General features: G+C 38.4%; 3 protein-coding genes across 3 annotated transcripts; 2 read left to right on the top strand and 1 right to left on the bottom strand.

Moving 5' to 3' along the window:
• Positions 1–756: 756 nt before the first annotated feature.
• On the top strand, positions 757–3489 carry LOC140944930 (uncharacterized). The gene is made up of 5 exons (XM_073394038.1): positions 757–884; positions 1436–1498; positions 1610–1681; positions 1918–1987; positions 2938–3489. The coding sequence occupies exons 1-5, from the start codon at positions 804–806 to the stop codon at positions 3270–3272; spliced, it is 621 nt and encodes a 206-aa protein (XP_073250139.1). The 5' UTR covers positions 757–803; the 3' UTR covers positions 3273–3489.
• A 5546-nt stretch (positions 3490–9035) lies between these two features.
• LOC140944596 (tumor necrosis factor-like) lies at positions 9036–12691 on the top strand. Its single transcript, XM_073393716.1, has 4 exons — positions 9036–9116; positions 9400–9462; positions 11079–11136; positions 12354–12691. Exons 1-4 carry the CDS (start codon positions 9036–9038, stop codon positions 12689–12691), a joined length of 540 nt encoding a protein of 179 aa, XP_073249817.1.
• A 3851-nt stretch (positions 12692–16542) lies between these two features.
• LOC140944595 (uncharacterized) lies at positions 16543–19033 on the bottom strand. Its single transcript, XM_073393714.1, has 4 exons — positions 18488–19033; positions 17385–17977; positions 16885–17125; positions 16543–16797 (listed from the first exon to the last, which is right to left on the bottom strand). The coding sequence occupies exons 1-4, from the start codon at positions 19031–19033 to the stop codon at positions 16543–16545; spliced, it is 1635 nt and encodes a 544-aa protein (XP_073249815.1).
• Between the last annotated feature and the right edge of the window lie 2256 nt (positions 19034–21289).

Genomic DNA, 21289 nt, shown 5'->3' with positions numbered 1-21289 from the left:
GGATCATGGTTCATCTGTGTTATAATGAATTCGAAAAAGATCAATGGATCGAATCTGTTTTCAGTTTTTTTTTGTCCTAATTTAAAACTCAGCCTAACGCAGCTAGGGTCGTCACAATATAGAGTGTAAAATATACCATATGCGTTTTTGACTTTTACGGTTATTACAAGTAAGCGAAGAAAGTGATCATTGTACTAAAATAGAATAAATCTGATTCAGTTTCAGGCAATGCTTTTGTCTTAAAAAACTACTGTGTTAACTACTTTGTTATTTAATTCCACTAGAGCTAATATCCAATCTCCTACATCGTAGAAATTCCTTAATTTATTTTAGAAGGGAGTATTCACAGACAGAATTAAAAAGGTCACGTTTGCAAATTGATACAAAATACAGACACAAAGGATTAATCATCTTGGTACACGGGAAAAAGAAGAATAACCGTGCGATCTATAGTTTTGGGATTTGCTACAAATTAGACCGAAGGTGTAAGGCCTCTCTTAATAACACTTTTAGTTTAGGCTTGGACCTAGGAACAGTTGTTATCGGTGGTGAAAGTAGCTGAAAGTGAAGACCCATAATAAAAGTCTCAAACACGAACGAAATTCAGGTCAAGATGATATAAATAATATATGAATGCCTCGTCATAAGTTATTGCATCATCCGTTTGGTAAAACGTACTTGTTTTTCTACTCGTCTGAAAAATAAATAAACAAAATCAGATAGTATGAATCATTAGTCTACAGTCCGCGGCTTCATTCTCTAATCACTATTCACAGGGTTAATATCCAAGAGCTGTCGAGATCATGAAGTTCGTGCTTATCATTGTCGCGTCGGTTTGTGCCAACTTGTACTTCTGTGCGGCAGGAAATACTTCAGGAAATCAAGTAAGACGATCCACCAATCTCTAACTTAATCTTTTTTCAGTGTGGTAGTTTTTGCTTGTCCTTGAAATTCGAAGGATTAAAAGTCGATCGCAAACGCCCTAACAGCCCCAAAATATTCTAGAGTTGATAAGCTTACTTCATTTATTTCAAAAATTAATATGACTGTTAAAGGAAAAATATAAGGTGCGTTATCGGTTAATTTTGTTTTACATGGTTTCCTTTTTCTATGACCAAATGAACTACAACGAAATGATGGTTGTAGAAATTTTTCGATGCCTAAAAAAAGAATATTATTGCCACTCGCAGCAAACTAAAACAAATTCTTGGTTATAATTGTCCGATGGCATAATTTGTCAAGAAAGAGTAAATAATTTGCAACAAAAATGAAAATCGGCAAATTTCTCAGAATCTGTTAGAATACATTTACAATTCTCCAAACGTTAAAAACTGGTTCACGGAACTAGGGCGAATCCACAGAGTTTAGTAAAAGAATTTCAAAATCCTCTTGCATAGAATTGAACTCCTTAATTGTTCTTTTCCTTAATCAACAGAAACTTTGCGCAGATTCTAAGCAACCAATCACCGTCAACGTTTACGGAAAGGGATGCCAAAAGGTAACACAAACACACAACCATTTTCTTTTGATACCACTTGTAACACTATATCTCTTATAAAATACTGAATATCTGCATAACATTTCACGTGCGTGTATCATGCATTTTCAGGGTGAAAAGGGATCAAAAGGAGACACGGGATCCACAAAGGACAACGGAACTCCTTGCCAATGTTCTTTACAGGTAAAAGCAAACAGTTGATAAATCACTACTGGAATAGCCGTTAAGCTATTTTTTAAGAGTAATTAAACAAAAGATAAATATAGCGAAACTCTCTCAAAATTGTCTGGTTCTCAACACAAATTAACATAGTAGGAACTTTCGCGTTAAATATCACTAAGCAGCATTCTTGACTGATGCGATTCATAAATCATTTCTCTGTTAATATGTGCCCCCTACATTGCTTTCTTGTTTTACAGAATGCACGCAAGCCGTCTGCTCATATCGAATCTGTAAACAAACAAGCAGTGACCTATCAGGCCAACCAAAGTATGTGCTCTCCTTATACATGTTATACCATCCTCTACACCGTCCCGCCTCCACTAAATGTCATGAAGCAACATATAGAGTCTGTTAAAGGTCAAATAACATCAAATTTTGATTTTTGGGGGGGTGCCTCTTTTATGGTGCAATGAATATATAACAACAACATAAGCTTTATTTGCATGACTATAATTATGTAGTTACAGTATTGCAAAAGCTTTAACATAAAAAAAAAACAAGCAAACAAACAAATCATAACAATGATAATGCAATGCAATGATCATGATTACTATAGTCAATCAAGTGTCATCAGCATGATTTGATAACAAATTATTACGTAAATCATTACATAATGAAACAAATTTCAACAAATGTACGGAAAAATTCTGTGAATTCATCAATTTAATTATTAATTCTGTGTAAGATAGCTGATTAAAGTCGACAAAGTTTTCCCTTGGGATTGAGTATTTTGGACAATGGAAGAGAAAATGAAATTCGTCTTCAGTTATACCAGAGTTACAAATAGGGCAGAATCTATCGTTGCGGGAAGTTTGATTATATCTTCCAGTTTCAATCATGAGTTTGTGGTTACTTATACGAATTTTCACTAAATCTTTCCTATTAGCAGAATTTCTAATTAAGTCTAGATAACTTGAAATTTTATAATCATGTTTAAATAAGCTGTAAAATTGTAGTTTCTTAGAATGATGGATTGTATGTTGCCAATATGCAAAATATTTTTGTTTTATTATATCTATATAGTGTTTGATCTTAGCTTCACTTAACTGTAATTCGGGGACTACCGACCAAAACTAATTCGTCCATTTGTTTATTTCGATGTGGACACGACTGGCGAATATATACAATAAACGTCACCCCTGGATTACAACAAGGCCTTGTGCGTTAGTGTAAATCACCCAGAATTAATGTCAATTTTCTTCATTTTCACCCCATAGTGATCAAAGACTGGTCTGACGGTGCCCCGTACAGCCATCTTGCAGGCGGCATGAAGTACCAGGATGGAAAACTGACTGTGCCTACCACTGGAAGGTACTATATCTACCTGCAGGCCTACTATCACAGCACTGGAAGGATCAATGTTTATGTCAACAGCAAACCCGTGACCATGTTTCGATCCCCTTGGCCGGGAAAAGGCGACCACGGTACCGCGTACACAGCCGGTGTTTTCATCCTGAAATCTGGTGACGTCATCACGATTGCTTCGGAATACAACAACTGTAAAATTTACATGTCTACCTTCCACACCTACTTTGGCGCGTATTTGATTTAATATCTGACGAATATCGCTTGACAACTGCACCATAACCTCGAGAATTAAGGGACTAGTCACTTAGTTAAAAGAGTGCATAATTGCCATGTTTAAGGAACATTTTGGAAAAAAAAACGTTTCTTAGTAATGAGCAGTTTAGTTGGTGCAGTATTCTGTACAACAACCTTACCAAATAAAAATAGGTCATAATCGAGGCTCGGTTACTTTACTAGTATACATTGTTTAGCAGGAGACATCTGTAATGGAAATTTTAATGCTGAAATAAATAAATGCAAGGATGGTGCTAAAGCTGTATGCGTCAGTGAGTGAGACTAGGGCAAAAACAAAGGTGTTAAGGGACTGAATCGAATTCTTTCCCTTTTTTTCTGAATAAATAACTGTAGTGGAACAATGGGAATGATTTCCTGAAATACAGTAAAGAATTATTTCTCAAATGGCGTAAGCATGAAATGACGATCACAAACTAAAAAGCACCCAATTCCGTATCCGTCCCTAATAAGTAAATAGGCCGCAGTGTATTCTGGGGCCACCAAGCCCTAAGTGTTTCCTTTCCTGTGTGTAGCCGACATTTTTAAATCTCAAAGCGGAGTAAGATCAGGGAGAGCGAACAATACGATCAATAAGGTTGGAAAGCCAAGACACTGTTTTATTTGGAGTCTTTTTATACTGAACTAGTACATCGCTTTCATGCAAATAAACTACAGTTAATGTCACTTAACGTTACACAAGGGGTAATAAGTCTGAGAAAGAACTGTGGGGAAGAAAGTTGTATGTTGACCGAAATTTGTCTCATAGCGAGCAGATGTTAATTTGCTGAGGTGCATCGACCTCATCCAGATAACTTGAAGAAATTAAACGAATTACAAGAATTGCTCTGACTAATGACCGTGATACGCTATTAACTTTCTTCTACTTTGACCTCGTTTAATGGTGGCGTTGACTTTTATCAGTGGTACTCTACATGGCCTCTCTTTACCACACATGATAGGAGAGTTATTTTTTCACATGTAAAGCAGCGTCTAAATTAACGGACGGTTGGACTTTAATTTTCTTATAATTGAAAGCGATTTTCGTAATATTTATGTATTCAAATTTGTTATATTGTACGGAACTGCTTAACAATGGACTCAACTTATCATATGTAAATTGGATCATCTGTGTTGCGCCAGTAGAAAAGATCAAACGAATTTTTTTTTTCTTTACGTTCCTTTTTTTTGTCCAGGTTTAGAATCAACAAGAAGAAAGTAATCATCGTTCTAAAATAAAGTAAATATTCTCAGTTTTGGCCAATCCTTTTGCCTTAAGGTTTTTTTAGTGCGACCATTGTGTCAAACTTCATTTGTGCTAATGTTTGTTCTTCTGCAATGTGGAACGTCCTTGACTTTTGTTACCAGTAAATATGCGCACACAATAATGGTTATTCTGCCATTTGTTACTAAGTACAGACACAGAAGGAAAAAAATAGTTTTCATGGTAAAAAAAAATAATTTTCTTAAAAACATTGACACAACCATTACGATCAAGCTTCAGTCTCAGTCAAAATATCTGGCACACTTGATTGTATTCTCGCCTTCCCATTCTCCTTTGGCCTCCTCAGTGTTCAGCGGCTAGTCGTCGGCATGCAAAGAACCTGAGGTCTCGTAATGTCGCGATAGACCGGGATGACGTTTTCGAAAGGAGTGGAGTGCTAAAGAAAATTCTCGATTAACTCTAATGCTTCCAGTTCTCGGTAAACCAACTCTTTTTTTTTTTCTACTAAGTCATGAATTGCGCGGCGAGCGTTGTGACTCCGAATTCCCTCGAATGACTTTCATGGCTTCAAAATGCCGCCAGTAGCTAGTTTGCGATCCGATCACTTAATTCCTGGTTGTGAGCACTCAAGAAAAAGGAAGAAAGAAGAAGCTTGAGAACCTTTTTTGGTACATCAAAGCGCCTTTCATATTTTTGTTTATCAACTATGAATATTTTTGTTGATTTCAGGGAACTTCCTTGGTGCTGCTTTTGAACATCGGTGTTATAGACAAAGACGGAAGTTTGTCAGGTAAAAATGTAAAATTCTCTTGTTTAGTCAGAATGTTACGGAACAGAAAGCTCAAATAAGGCTGGTGAGATTCCATTCTGGGGTATTTGGGTTGTTTTTTGCTTTTACTTTTGGGCTCAAAAATACGATTTCTTTTAAATCAATTGCAGACTCTGAAAGAAAATTAATTCCTTTACATGAATGAAATTCGCGTCCTTTGAATACAAATGAAATTGAAAAGCTTGACATGCTTCGTCGCATAATTGTCAGGAGCAATTCTTCACTTGGTTAAAAAGAGTCACCTAACGTTTCCAAAAACTGTACGTCTTCTTCTCCAACTTAAATCGAGTTTCACGGTTTCACAGTTCTTGAATTACGAGAGGGCGACATGGATCGAACGCGAGAGCACATTCGAGCCCGGTTCCTCGAAAATCAAATTACGCATATAAGCATTGTTTAAAATAGTCCAAATTTTAATTGAGGTTTTCTTGTCTAAGAACATTATTGAGCCTTTACTTGGAGATGAAGTTGTGGTGATACAAAGGAAGTAAAATAAAAGAATGAGGCCTTCTTAGAGGTGGGGGAGTACGTAAGTCTCTGCCATGTCCCCATAGGTATTTTTATTACTGTATTTGCGTTTTGTGAAGTTGTGCAAAGAAAACAAAAGCGAGTTGTTTGTCTTATGGCTAGTCAGTGATCACTTTACTATCCCACTTTCGGGAATGGCTTCTAAAGGTCAACGCCATAAGTAACGCATTATATTATAGTAATAAAACATTGCAATATTTGGGTCATAATAACATATTCAGTGTAATTTCACCTTCGCTCCTGAGCACCAAATTGCATCACAAAGTGAAAATTCTAATTCCATTTTCTTCACGAAAGAAAATGTAAATCTAGTGTGTCGGTTCAGTTTTTTATTCCCATCGCAAAAAAATTTCGGCGACCCAACATTCAATTAATCGATTATAACTAATGTCTCGAAGTTTTCCTCAGTTTTTAGAAGAGTTCATCTTCTCTGAGTCTCAAGCGCTTTGTCGCCAGCGAAGTTGGCCCTGGCTGTTGAGGGCAATTAAACTGCGTCGTTGACTTTATATGTCTGTTCTCTAATAAGAAACAATAGGACCATTTGTACGGGAAAAATAAGAAACGTCTTAAATGAGCAAAGTCAAGAAGTTTGGAGCAGTTTTAGCTTCGAATTTGATGTAAACGGTCCAGGAAAAATAATTTTTAACAAAAACAACTTCTATTTCTGCCGGAAAGGAAAAAAATGTAAATCATAAATACGGCACGAAGAAATTAAAAAAATGACTATCAATTAGGAACTAAGTAAACTTCCATTTATGGTAATTTGTTACAAATGAAGGTAACTTACAGAAATCGTCTTCTTGCAGTTTCTTTTTGTATAGTTTAGGTTCGAAAATCAACAAATCCTAACGATAGAAAATGAATTATTCTTCTCCTTTTGTTGACTTGTTTCACAAAGATAACTAACCTCATTTTAGGTCCTAGTTTAAGCTCGCTATTGATTTAAGCGCTGACGTTAGTAAAATAGCTAGTACGCCGTCTTCTTTTATGTAAATCGCTAAGGCAGCGAAATCAGTTACTCAATATAGTTCTCAAGATACTTACAGCGACAAATGTGGGATATCTCAGCGTGTGATTTTGGTGACCTTTAGTTAATGGGCTTATAGTTAATTTGCGACACGCTCTTCAGCAGTGTTGTTTCTCGCTCACGAAAGCGAAGCTAGTCGGAGGCCGGAGACTTCTCGAGTCGTCTGCTGTATACAAAGAGCACAAAATGGTTTTAAAATGGTTTAAAATTACTGAGATCTATTGTTTCTGTTAATCTCGACAGATCTCAAATAAATGTTTGCACGGGCACTGTTTCCAAAAAAATAAAAATAAAAAAATGGCACTTTTGATTTCACAGTTAACGTTTCGAAAAACAAACAAGTTGCACTCTCATGCGAAGGAGCTATCCTTAATCGTCGTTAGAAAGGTAGAAGTTATGTTTGAATTATACAATGATAGTTCCTCAGTTACCGCTTAATTTGGAACCCACAGAAAACAGAAAACAAACAAAGATATTGAGATTTAGTAAAGTTCCCAGTGCTGTAGAAAGTGATGTAGAAATTTTGTCTATAAAAGGGTTAAAAATAGGATATTAATCAAAGAATTTAGTTTAAATCACGCGCAATTAATCAGATCACAGAAGAGTTCAAATAACTTGAAAAGGATTGTTAAAAAGATCTAAAGTAGCATTGTGCTACTGATCGTTAGCTTTCATGCATTTATGTCCCATGTAGCCTCGTTATACCAAAGCTGAAAGAAAGGGGACTTTTTTCGCGAAAAGCACCTTACAAATTAATAGGACCATTGAATTTTATATTATACTTTAAGGCGACTTACAAAAACGATCAAAGTTTAAAAATCAAGTTAAATCTTCTAGTTTGTTATATCGTGAGGAAAGCATACGAAAAAGTACTGGAGTCAACTTTTAATATTATATATAAATTGGATATTGGTTCATCTGTGTTATAATGAAAAAAAGATCAAAAGGATCTGTTTTCAGATTTTTTTTGGTCCAGATTTAAAACTCAGCCGGCTAACGCAGGGTCGTCACATTTTTTACTTAGCTAGGTGTAAAATATACCATATATGTTTTAGACGTTTACGGTTATTAAAGTTTGACGGTGAAGTTACAAGTACGAGAAGAAAGTAATCGTTGTACTAAATATAATAAATATTCAGTTTCAGACAATGCTTTTGCCTTAAAAAAAACTACCCAGTGTGTTAATTTAATTGCGATAGAGCTAAATAAATATCTGATCTACTACATTGTAGAATTTCCTAAATTTATTTTGGATAGGAGTATTCACAGGCAAAAATGGTCACGTTTCCAAATTCATACAAAATACAGACACAGAGGATTCATCTTACACGGAAAAAAGAACAGGGGCACCCAACGAGAATATAGTTCAAAACCACTTAAACATAGCATTGTTAAACGTGTTTTAGTATTAAAACGGTAGATAGAGGCGTATTTTTATCCCCTACAAATTTTTCATCTGTTCGGAATTCCTAGCTCAAAGTCTAGTGATCCGAAAATTACAGGGATCAAAACTTACCTATTCGAAAATTTCAGCTAGAAAAAAGGCTCCCGAAAATTGTAGGTGACCTTTTTAAGGTAAAAATCCGTTAAAAATGGGCAATAATACCTTTTTTTAGATGTTCGAAAATCCTAGGAGAGGAAGACAAGGAAGAAATTTTGGAAAAAATGTTCCAAAAATTCTAGATCTCAAATCGTCTTCCGAACAGATATTATCGGAAAATTGTCGTTGGGTGCCCCTGAAAGAAGAATAAGAGTGCGATCAAGTTTTGGTACCTGCTACAAGTTAGACCGAAAGTATAAGGCCTAATTCTTAAAACACTTTTAGTTTAGGCTTGGACCTAGGGAAACAGTTGTTATCGGCGGTGAAAGCAGCTGAAAGTGAAGACCCATAATTTTAAAAATTCTGAAACACGAACGAAATTCAGGTCCTGTCAGTGTTACATGAATAATAAATTATGAAACCCTCGTCATGAGTTATTGCATCATTCCCTGGTGAAAAATACTTGTTTTTCTACTCGTCTGAAAAATAAATAAACAAAATCAGATAGTATGAATCATTAGTCTACAGTCCGCGGCTTCATTCTCTAATCACTTTTCACGGGGTTAATATCCAACAGCTGTCGAGGTCATGAAGCTCGTTTTTATCATTGTCGCGTCCGTTTATGCCGACTTGTATTTCTGCGAGGCGGGAAATACTTTAGGAAACCAAGTAAGATAATGATCCACCGTTCGCTAACTTATGCCCAGCATCGTCCGCGTGGTTGTATTTGCTTGTCCATTAATATCGATAGATAAAAAGTCGATCGCCAACCCAAATTGTCCCAAAATATTTTAGAGCTAGTTAGCTTACTTCGTTTTATTTCTAATTAATATGACTGTTAAAGGAAAAAAATAACGTTCGTTGAAGCAAATTCATAGATATTACAAAATGTTTTCAAAATCCTCTTGCATAGAACTCCTTATTAATTGTCCTACTTTTTCTTAATCAACAGAAAATTTGCGAGGATTCTAAGCAGCCAATCAACATCAATGTTTACGGAAACGGATTCCAAAAGGTAACATACAACCATTTTCCACCATTCTCTAACTTTTGACATCGTCCTTATGGTAGTATTTGCTTTTCCTTTAATATCGATAGATAACAGTCGATCGCACACAAAAAGAGTCCCAAAATATTTTAGAGTTGATAAGCTTACCTCGTTTTATTTCAAAATTAATATGACTGTTTAGGATGGTGGTTCCGTACAAAAATGTCCATGTCGTCTCTCATGTTTTTTTAAAAAACTATTCAAGGTTTGCAGTGAAAATAGTGCTGGCTTGAGTTAGTAGGGTTCCTGCAGCTAACAATAGAGAGATTAAGTACTGCGTTTACAAACGGCAAACGTGAGATTCAAGTTGAGAATTCTCAAAATAAGAAATGAGCAGACAAAAACAGCCTAAAACAATAGTTATTGATATAATTTGCGTGAATTTACCGATTTTCGTGCAGTTATAATCAACAGTAAACGATAAGTAAATGGAAATTTTGGTCACGTGGAACAAATTCGATCACATTTGCCGTTTGCCGTGAACGCGATGCTCAAGTAATGCTGACCCCTGATAAAGAAAAATCTGGAGACTCATGGAAAAAAAAAACTGGAAATTGTACAAAAAGTAGTGAGCTTCTATTTTTCCCTACCAATATTATAAAACGAACAATCGCTGGTTTTCACATGGCGTCACTAAAATTCAAACGAGAAAAACTATCGATCCTACCAAGATTTGACTTTCACGATGTATTAGAGCAGCTAAAAACTAATTTTCATAAAAATTTTCTCTTCAAAAGGGTTCTTGGTTTTGAGATAGAGTACGCTTGAATTTCTAAGCTTTTGCGTGACGCGGCATTTACATGACGCCGGCAAAGAGAGCTGTCATGTAGGTTAAAAAAATGACTTTTTGAGGGAATTGTGCTATCTAAACAGTTCATGTATAAGAAAAAGTATTACTTTAATGTTTATGAGTTCTTCGATGGGATAAACTCACGCTTTTGTAGCAAAACTCGGTAACAGATGTTTCTGTTGGTTTCCGTCCGCCATGTTGGTGCTCATCCGGGTGGGCGCCAGCATGGCGTCTCCATACAAATCTCTATAAATTTGGGTAAAACGTTTCTTCGAATATCTCGTATACGAAATATTCCTCTGACCTGAAATTTGGCGAGGGTCTTTGCATATATACCTCCTTTCATTTTCCAGATTCTGGGCTTCATCCATTGAAAGGTTTTGATTTTAATTTGATCTATTTTGAATGAAAACCATGAGGCTGGGTATCATCTCCAAATAGCAGATGTCGCCCTTCGAGTAGTTGTCATCTTGTTGTTCTTACTATGTTTTTAGGCAATAGTTCGCCTTTTTTACCTTGTGAAAGAGTGAAATTTCCGGCATTTTTGTTCTCAGTACCAAAACAACTCAACATCGTCCCCAGGTTAACGTCATCAGTTCAATAATATGACAAAATTCTTCCAAATTTGGTCGACAATAGCTGGTTATGATGAATTGTGTGTGTGTTTTTAGCCTGTCAGAGACAGATAGATATTTTGAATGAATAATAACAACAACTATGTTCACGGCGGAGAGATTATTAATGGAAGGTTATAGGTAGCACCTGAATATCTCATCTCCATTTTCTTACACAGCCCGCTGCTAACATAGCAGCTGCCAATAAATCCGACAGGACGTATTCGCCACACACAGGTATTTCATAACCCCAAATGTGTTGTTAAGTTGGTATGTTTTTCGTTTATAGTTCGTAGTTTTTCTGCACAGTAATGTTAAGGGAGTTACTATAACTCCAAAAATGGAGTAAAAATTTTAGGTACAGGTCGGATAACTCCTCTTTGGGGGATATTTTAACTCCTCCGATATCTGGGGTCATTTTTACTCCTGAAAAAGAGTTCTTTAAACTCCTTTTTGGAGTTAAAATAACTCCCCGGAAAAATAAATCCACTGTCAGTAGTTAAATTAACCCCACTAGAGAAGTTATTACGTAAAAGGAGAGAATGAAAGCTGCCAAGATTTGCCCTCAGGTTAATATCGCGATTTATCGACAACGGTCTTCCTTTGTCATGTCGCAGGAATTCGTGAATTCGGGCATACACGAGTTAAAAAAGGGCAGCCGCGGTCCCCTCGGCCCCATCGCTAAATATGCCCATGATACTTGACCCGGGTACTTGATCAGTTCGTGATAAATTTGTGACTGTTTAACACGGTGCTTAGCACGAGAGTCACATCATCCTCTCAACAAATCGTGTGACAACAAAGAAATTGAGAATCACTTTTACGGCAGACAGCGAACGTTAAATTCAAGTGAACAATTTCTCAAAATGGGAAATGAACAGATGAAAACTGCCAAAACTAATTCTTATTAAGGGCCTGTTTACATGGAGGTGGGGGACTATCTGAGGTCCCCCACCTTCATGTAAACAGGCTCTAAGTCTTAAATTAGCGCGAAACCACAACTATTTTTTTGGTAGCTAGAAATAATGAACAATAACAGACAGTTAAAGGGACAAGTTGATCACGTGGACAAAGTTGTTGTTTACTGTAAATGCGTTAAAAAACACTGTATTGTCATAATAATGTCGTGAGTGCTTAACCCGGCATGGTCTTAAGATCTTGCAACATTTTCTTTAATAAATGTTGTAACAATATGACTACCATAACCGCGGCATTAGGGATTCACAACATTTTACCAATGGGTTGTAACTGTGTTGTTAGGGGTTCATCCGGCCAATTTAACATTCCATAAAGGACTTCGCAATTCCTCTGTACAAAACCAACACCAAAATACACGGTTAGCACTGGTGCTAACCGTTTATGCTGCGAATTTCACTAAGCTACCTTTGCTGAAAACTCGATGTTAAGAGGAATCTTGAAATATGGTAATATTTCTTTGTCAACTTATCTTTTAGTGATCAAAGACTGGGATGTTCATAACCTGAACAGCTACCTTGGAGGCGGCATGAAGTATACAGAGGGAAAACTGGTTGTTCCCATCTGCGGAGTGTACTTCATCTACGCTCAATTCTACCATCTAAATGGTCACGCAATGTACGTGAATGTGAACAACAAACAACGTCTGCGGATTCAATCACCAACACATCCTCTTAAGCATGGTACTTCGTACACGGGAGGCGTGTTGCACCTGAATGCTGGAGACGTCATCACCACATCCACAGGGCCCGTAACAATAAAGCTTTACATGCAAAGCACGCACAGTTTCTTCGGCGCCGTTTTCATTGGGAATTAAGTATTGTAAAACTCAATTGAATGTTGCTTGACTAGGTCAGGTCTTTGCGACTTTGTAGGAGACATATTTCAATGGTCGTCTCAATTAAATTAGCCGCCAAAGAGATATATAAATGTAATACTTAATTTAAAGCTGAAATAAAGAAGAACAGTGTTAATTCCACCTCCACGGAGTATTAAAGTACAGTTTAAGTCTAATCTTTAAAACGGTACATATTCGATGATCTGTCTGACTACAGGAGGATTGTGGTCATCTTCGTTAATAAAATCAGGATATTAACATGGCTAATTTCTAGCATTTCTGATTGGTTCGATTTGACGGAAAGAATTGCAGTTTCAACTCTAGTTCACAAACGAAAGTCAATCAGAACACCAGTACTGATCGGGGTAGGCAAAAAAAACTTTCTTTTTTGACACCTGTCAAATGATTGTCAAATCGTGCGTCGTGCACTTGTTTCCGGTCCCCCAAACAGGAAGAAGCCATATAATAGGTATGTATTCTTTAAAAACGTTTGATACGCGCGGCATTTTGAATCTCCTGCAAGCGATGAACGGCACAGCCATTCAAGAGAGACTACTAACAATCTACAAAAGAAATATGATTCGGTGAAACATTTACAGAGACAATAATTTCCATTGACGAAGACAACTGTTAAAGTGTCCAAAAACCCTGAGTCTTTTGAAAAGCTTAAAGCTTTAATTTAAGTTTAAGCCGGCTTCCTGGTGTTTCAAGATGAACTCGACCCGAAGAAATCGCTCAAAGAATTCGTTTTTACAGCCTATACTATAACTTAATATTCTTCGGAACGTTTTCTTTCTATTTGCGGTGAGAAATGTCTCTGAAAGGCTTTTTAAAGTTTTGTAAGATTAAGACTTAAGCTTATATCAAACCTGGTACTAGGTTAATAGGTCCTTGTGTATAATTTTACAAACGTGCATAAACTAGCCACATAAAGTAAGCTCGGTTTCTTGAAATTAGAGGAAAAAAACATCAAATACAGTAATTACTCAGGCTTTCCATTCGCGATGCAGCTCCTGAATGCTGTCAAGTGAGGCTGCTTGAGACTTTTCAATCCTTTTACGCATCAAGCAAGGTAATGCCATCCGAAATCGGATGTCCTACTTTGACATGCGGCGCATTTCTCAAACAAAAACCCAATAAACAAACCAGCCATGAATAACAGACGACTCTTGATAGCAGTACGGTATTCAATTCTGTACCTACATGCAGTGGAAAAAGTCAGTTAAAAACATCACAAGTCGACACAAAACGCTGTCAGCTTTAGCTATCAAAGTAAACAAGTTGCAAGATGCTGCATAAATTTTCCGCATAAACTCACCTGTCAAATTTTGACCAATCAGAGCATAAAAATTAGACGTAGAGTGTGACCAACGCGTGACCATGGAGAGAAAAGTCGAGAGCCACTGTCTTCCCTACCTGTAATAACTGGCTGAATTTTGCGGCACATAAACACAACTTATTTCATACAGTTTCATATGAATTTTAAAAAAAATAAACTTGATCCTGCGATCATTTGAAAACTTGTAAGTTGTCGGCGGAAAACTTCAAGAAAATACTCGACCTCGTTGGGTTAGACTGGCGGGCGGTGTACCGTCACGTGATTACCAAATTTTCTGGGATGTGTCCCGTTTCGAGAGCGCGAGAGCCCCGCCATTATCTTAAATAAATACACATTGACTTTTCTATGGCATGTGTTTGTTTCATTTTAGTTTTACTTTGTAGAATTCGTCATTATAATACTTATTACTCATGGTACAGTCAAACTTCGTTAATACGGATACTTAGGGGTCCATAGAAAGTGTCCTTAGTAAGCGAGCTCAGTGTGGAGAAGATGTAAGACCTTTCTTTCCCCTGGGACAAAGCAAACTGTCCGTACTAAAAAATCGTGTTGTTTCTTACACTTCTCCAGTCTCGAGAAGTCGTTATAAGCAGTTATGAGCCGGAGTCTTCGTATTCTACATTTGGGGGGGAGGGGGGGGGTGGTTTGCGCAGTTAGGAATTCGTGTTTTCAAATTTGTCTTTTTCCTTTAGCTTTCGACAGTAAAGATATGTTATGTGTAACTTAAACAGCAAGGGTGACTCGACAATACAACTCTGAAATTAAGACTTTTTTTGAAAGGGGGGTACCCCGTTTTTGTGCTCCAAATTTATCCAAATTCAAAATGTCATTTTTCAGCTCATATTTGAGATACTGAAAATTTTTTTTTCAGCTTTCAACTTCCCTTGAATAGTTCTTTCAAAAACGATATAAAAATTTGGGAGATTGAAAAGTTTAAAATTTACGTATGAATGACGTCGGAAAATATGACGTCATAATTTGACATTTGGTGTCATCCTATGAGCGATTTTGATTGGACTGATGTTTTGTATTTTCAGGCCAAGTTTGGCTCGGAAAGAGTGAAAGTAAGCAAGGTTATTTTAAATTATTCGAAATTATCACGTTTTGATAAGCCATTTGGGGGTGGTTTGGCCCCACCGTACTTCGCGCGTTCTCTAAGCGGGCACTTCTTAAGGTGACTCGACCCAGTTTTCTTGGGGGTGTACCATCCTACTTTGAAGCTCTCTAGTATCCCCACCTTTACTTTTATCGTAAGCCTAACACATAGATTGGATAACATATAGATCAATCTACAATACAACATAAAATTTTTGGCGATCGGAGTAAATGTCACGTGGTTATAATGCCACGCCCCTTTGAGGTCTGGGTCGAAAATCTGCTGTTGCCGGCGTTTTTTCGTGAAAATCTCTCGGCTACGCATAGTGCGCATTAGTGCCTTGCGCTGGACAGAGTTTCAACAAAATCGCAAAGACCCAATTCGAGAAATTCGGCGGTTTCAAAATTGAGGTCATAATTTATGCGAAAATGATAAGCAAACTTTACACGATTATATCTAATAAACTATGAGACTGATCCCTTCATTTTGGGGATCGTTATAACAGATGGGTCCTTGCAAGTCAGCAAAAAGCTTTAGGGCCTTGTAAATGCGCGCGATTTCGAGCAAAGCAAACAAATACAAATTATAGTTTTCGCTATTTGTTGACGTTTGTCAGCGTTTAAGAGTCCTTCTCAAGAAAAAAGCATTTTCTTAAAAATTCTTAGTTTTTTTTTCTTCAAATTTTTTCAGGGCCACGATTGATTAACTAACTACCCGGACTATGAAATTCATGGTCATTGAAAAACTGTGACATTATCTTCTATAAGTTCAAACTTGAGTAAACATTGAACATTTTCAGCGTTTTGGCTGAGTTTGTGCTTTGGGAGTTGTCTATTGTTTCTAGTCTGTCATTATACAGCATTCTTGTTCAGCACGCGTGCAATGACCACGCTTGGCTGACTTCCGAATGCTCGAACCGAGATATGATAATTTTGGTACGCCCCGGGACAAGCGATCGCGTGATACATAGAGGTTCAACTCATGATTTTTAATCAATTCTCGTGCGTCTTGTGCCTTTGCAAAAAATCATAAATGCTACACACTAAATCTACTTACTAAAATATGATTTTTTACATGGGTTTATTGCAAGCCAATAATTAAAGCAACTCATTACTTATCTTTTTATGAGGTAGCGAAAAAATTAACTAGACTTGTAAGCACTGTAAGCTTTTTTGTGACTCTTGGTTTCGCGCTTGTTTTGCTTGGAGGTAATGCTAAAATTGTTAGCAAAGCCCTTGAACCTCCTGCATTATACAAACGGCTGAGGGTGTTCATGTCTAGGCCGGCCTTGCTTATTTTGTCCTTCATGACATCGGAAATGCCTAGCCTGTGTAGGGTGGACTTTCTTCCTTTGGCAACAGCTTTCATAGCCATGTCTTCACAAAAAGTATTTGCTTACCTAGCCAACGCTACCATCCCTTCCAGAGTCTGTTGCAACTTGTTACTGTGTAGGACCCTTCCGAGTGCAACCACGTCCTCTAGGGAATCATGGGCGTTAAATTGCTCGCCAAACAATTTCTCGTACACTGTAGCAAGAGATTTCCCCTTGCACTCCTTTAGATGACTTCCCCGAGCCTTTTTTTCTTCTGTGATTACTTCTAGTAAATCCAAAAGCATCGGCCTGCACTCTAGAAACTGCTCAAGTAGACCCTGTTATTTCATCGAACGTAGCAAAATGGGGAAGTCGAACCGATTACCGTTGTGGGCAACGAGAACAACCCGCGTCTCACTTCCAACCTCTTTTATGAAGCTAAGAAAATCCCCCAGTCCCTGAGCTTGTGACACAGCTGGAAACTGGTTACCATTTTTGTGCAATTGCTTCGCCCCATTTTGATATCTTACAGACACTCCGTGAATCTTGGTCGCACTTTCCGATATCATTTTCTTGTCTGGAAGCAGATACTGGTTAAACGGCGTTTCCCCTGAACTAAGCACGACAGTTGAATTATCTCGCACTCCATACCAAGCCTCGTTGTTTCTGTATCACATATAGCTAGTACAAAAGGCCCATTCGGTGTCCCCGTCTTCTCCTGAAAACATATAACACTGAAAGAATTAGATTCAACATCGGGCGTCAACGACGGGGTTTCGGGCGCGCACCCATATCCCTTTCCCAAAGGAGTATAACCTTGTATATTTCAAGTGGCTGCGCTTTATTTTCGAGTTTTTGAGCATCGGAAGTCTATAAGGGACAACACATCACAATTTATTACCACTTTGAAAAGTCCTGGTGATACCTATGGATAAATTCAAGAAAGGGTGTAGCCGCTATAAGTACTGTACTCTCTTGCAGGCTCGCTATGCTCCCATAGTCATCGAATTCCTTGTCCGTAATAGTCGATCGTAGATCACTCAAAGTACCATTCGTGATTGTCAATCTGTCAGCCTCACTCTGTGTTAGTCCTACATCGCTCTCATAGGTCACGCCCTCGTTATGTTCCAATGATCGGGTCTTTTGGGTTTTCTTTTTCTTCGCACTTCTCCTAGCTCGGTTAAACGCCTTGGTTGACTGCCTTAGACTGTTTCTATCTTTCTTCTTGTCCATCACCTTGGTGTGCTTTTCAGTCACAGCATTGCCTGCTACACCCATTAGTTGCGCTGCCTGATTAACATATCCATACCCTTCACTGAATTGCGAAATTGCTGCCGCCGTTCGGAAATCACTACTCTCAGATCCACCGTAGTGACGAATTTTTGGTGCTTTCGTACCAATGAAACTGTTGACGCATTCGTTTCGCTGGCTGGACCCACATGGCGCAAGCTTTTGGGCTGCCTCTTCAGTGAGAAAAGGTTTCATAGCATCCTCGATACTAGCTCGCAGATCGTCTCCCTAGAATGCCACAATTTTGGATTATCTAAGCGATACCAAAACACTGAAAAAAGCAAGAATGCCTGTCGACCAAGATGCTTGGCGACCGAGGTTTTGATTTTCGTATCATACGGACATATTTTGGTGAATTGCCTTTATCTAACAATATTGCGCAAAGTTTGCTAAGTATGGTTTCTCTGCTAATTATTCAAAGATTTATTCTAGTGCAATTTTCACATTTTGTGGGTTAAAGCATCTCGACCGCAAGGCATGCCTTTCGACAAGCATTATTGAAATCTGATTGGCTCCCATACTCGCTATATACTTCCTGATAGATGTTCAGTGGAACCTTTGTAGGCCATCCCACGCTATATGCCGGTAACGTATCTTTTGTAGAGCTCATCTACTATTCTCTGGCTATAGTGCTGTTGTCTTGAAAAATGTAGAATGTGCGAAAACCAACGCGAACACCCCTCACTCCTGGTAACAGGTAGCAGCGTTTCATCTGAGATTGGCAAATTGTGAATTTACCTGAAGATCTCTTCCACCAGGAAGGTCGCCGTGACTGTAGTTGTCTGGGTCATGCTTGTATGTACACCATTCTTTGCAAAGAGTGTGTTCGCCGAACGCATGCGGCACTATCGACTTCAGCCCCTCCAACAAGGATGAAGCCTTTCCCGTGTTCTGTCTTATGCAATACGTGAAGCATCTTTGGATATATCCAATAACTGCAGGGCTGAGACCCTTCACTTTGGACTTGACAGCATATAGTCTGGAACCCAACGTGCGGCTTGCGTGATTGATGTCGCTCCATTTTTCTATGTCATAGGCTACCAATGACTGCAGCCGATTCTCTGTTGTGCTATCATCATCACCAACATACGTCGAGTAACGTACGCCACCTTCGACTGCGTCACCAAATAGCTGCACTGCAACGTTGGCCTCCATACTTTTAAATGAGCCTTCGTGCTTACGACGGCAGTCGTGCACGGTGGGCTCCTTGTTGTAAACAACAGCCTCTTGACACACTCGGCATAAGGTATTCCGCGTGGCATAGCTGATCGCTTTTCCCGTCATTAGCCCCACTGCAGTCCCCACTCTGGATGAGGAATCATAGCTCTTGCCACGCTTTCTCCATCCCTTGTCGTAGGACACGCCCACTGCCACCGGTCCCTTTCCATCTTCGTAAACGCGGCACTCGACCGCTTGGCCACACTCTCTATGGCACCTCCAGCTTCTCGTTCTCGTTTCTTGAAGTTTCGCGAAGTCAGTGAGGGAAGACCAAGGGCAGACATCAAACCAGAGTACTGTGAATGGCCGATTCCGGTATGCAAGGCCCCGAGACCTGCTCTGGAATTTATGTCAAGAGTCGCTGGCCCCCGTTTGCCAGTTCGGTGGCTTTCGGCAGGGCGGATACTGTTGATGGACCAACAATTACTGCATTTTAGTTTTAAAATAGGTATCAGTCCTTGCGGTCGCACGTCTTGGCAACTTTTGGCTAGTTCTAACGGCCCCTTATTACAATATTGACATTTTTCAAGCGCCTCCGTAAGCATTTCCAGGTTGACAATATATTCTCTGCTAGCGTTCCCTATTTTCTTATACGGCGGGTCCGAACGTAAAATAGGTCTCGTGGGCGATGAAACTGACGCCTTGCATCGTTTTTCTGTTGCAGCTAGTTTACTGGCCCTCGTCTTTTCACATTTTTCCTCATATTGTCTCCTCTTCTTCTTTTTATCTCACAACTCTCCCTTGCTGTACTCTCTGGGGAACTCTCCTGATAGAAAAATACAAAGTCCGCGGTATTAGGACGTCCAATCATGATGTCAATGATATTTAAATCAAGCTCAATAATGTTCAAATAACTCCTAAAATAATGGACACTTACGAACCTGAAGCACAATCTCTTCTCCGGGAACCTCCTTTCTCACTTGAATAGCATTCAAAACCCCGGCCATTTTCTTTCTAGAGTTTTTAATTCTCGGCATGATGCACACTCAGCTGGTTGGAGACGTTGCGTGACGGGAATCCCTTCTACTTAGACTAGAAACAATAGACAACTCCCAAAGCACAAAGTCAGCCAAAACGCTGAAAATGTTCAATGTTTACTCAAGTTTGAACTTATAGAAGATAATGTCACAGTTTTTCAATGACCATGAAATTCATAGTCCGGGTAGTTAGTTAATCAATCGTGGCCCTGAAAAAATTTGAAGAAAAAAAAAACTAAGAATTTTTAAGAAAATGCTTTTTTCGTAAGAAGGACTCTTAAACGCTGACAAATAGCGAAAACTATAATTTGTATTTGTTTGCTTTGCTCGAAATCGCGCGCATTTACAAGGCCCTAAAGCTTTTTGCTGACTTGCAAGGACCCATCTGTTATAACGATCCCCAAAATAAAGGGATCAGTCTCATAATTTATTAGATATAATCGTTTAAAGTTTGCTTATCATTTTCGCATAAATTATGACCTCAATTTTGAAACCGCCGAATTTCTCGAATTGGGTCTTTGCGATTTTGTTGAAACTCTGTCCAGCGCAAGGCACTAATGCGCACTATGTGTAGCCGAGAGATTTTCACGAAAAAACGCCGGCAACAGCAGATTTTCGACCCAGACCTCAAAGGGGCGTGGCATTATAACCACGTGACATTTACTCCGATCGCCAAAAATTTTATGTTGTATTGTAGATTGATCTATATGTTATCTAATCTATGTGTTAGACTTACGATAAAAGTAAAGGTGGGGATACCAGAGAGCTTCAAAGTAGGATGGTACCCCCCCAAAAAAAAACTGGGTCGAGTCACCTTAAAGGCAGACAACAAAATACTTGGTATAAATGTCGTTGGAGTGGTACAGCGAAGTAATACATATAAGCTTCATCCGAATAACATAAACATACAATTTAGTTAAGTTACCCAAATAGTATTAAGGATAAAATGTAGGGAGGTGGAGAAGGAAGTGCCGCAGGTTATCGAAATTTGGCGGGTAATCGATAATAGGAAATTTACGGGCTTCTAAAAAAATAGCCCTGTTTTTTACTAAAATTTTAGCATGAATTCATTGTTAAGGACATAAATGGAAACAATCATGGTGTCTTTAACTTTATGCGCATCCCCAGAAGAGGTGACACTTCACTCACTACACTCTTGAAGATAGCTTGTAAACAGTTTCCAAAATGTTTAACAGTTAACATTTGATGAACCGATAACGTTTCAGTCATCTGGAGATTAGGAGCTAGAGGTCCGGAGCTAATACTGTCTGGTGGGTGAGTTGTCTGACATTGGAGGTCGAAGTACGCAGGCTAGTCTTATCCCTACCTTCATACCCTTACATAA

Source organism: Porites lutea, chromosome 7 (genome assembly GCF_958299795.1).
Source record: "Porites lutea chromosome 7, jaPorLute2.1, whole genome shotgun sequence".
In the NCBI taxonomy this organism is placed as follows: Eukaryota; Metazoa; Cnidaria; class Anthozoa; order Scleractinia; family Poritidae; genus Porites; species Porites lutea.
The sequence above is the reverse complement of the archived record's forward strand: the minus strand, read 5'-3'. Positions and strand labels throughout refer to the sequence as shown.

What these genes read in the sequence shown, in the direction of transcription:
- LOC140944595 (XM_073393714.1), bottom strand. Translation starts at nt 19,033, where the DNA reads ATGACGGGAAAAGCGATCAGCTATGCCACGCGGAATACCTTATGCCGA. An exon ending in CTGGTGGAAGAGATCTTCAG is followed by an intron (nt 17,978 to 18,487) that starts GTAAATTCACAA and finishes GTGGCATTCTAG; the next exon opens with GGAGACGATCTGCGAGCTAG. An exon ending in TTTCTTGAATTTATCCATAG is followed by an intron (nt 17,126 to 17,384) that starts GTATCACCAGGA and finishes TATGTGATACAG; the next exon opens with AAACAACGAGGCTTGGTATG.
- LOC140944930 (XM_073394038.1), top strand. Translation starts at nt 804, where the DNA reads ATGAAGTTCGTGCTTATCATTGTCGCGTCGGTTTGTGCCAACTTGTAC. An exon ending in GAAATACTTCAGGAAATCAA is followed by an intron (nt 885 to 1,435) that starts GTAAGACGATCC and finishes CTTAATCAACAG; the next exon opens with AAACTTTGCGCAGATTCTAA. An exon ending in ACGGAAAGGGATGCCAAAAG is followed by an intron (nt 1,499 to 1,609) that starts GTAACACAAACA and finishes ATGCATTTTCAG; the next exon opens with GGTGAAAAGGGATCAAAAGG.
- LOC140944596 (XM_073393716.1), top strand. Translation starts at nt 9,036, where the DNA reads ATGAAGCTCGTTTTTATCATTGTCGCGTCCGTTTATGCCGACTTGTAT. An exon ending in GAAATACTTTAGGAAACCAA is followed by an intron (nt 9,117 to 9,399) that starts GTAAGATAATGA and finishes CTTAATCAACAG; the next exon opens with AAAATTTGCGAGGATTCTAA. An exon ending in GACGTATTCGCCACACACAG is followed by an intron (nt 11,137 to 12,353) that starts GTATTTCATAAC and finishes CTTATCTTTTAG; the next exon opens with TGATCAAAGACTGGGATGTT.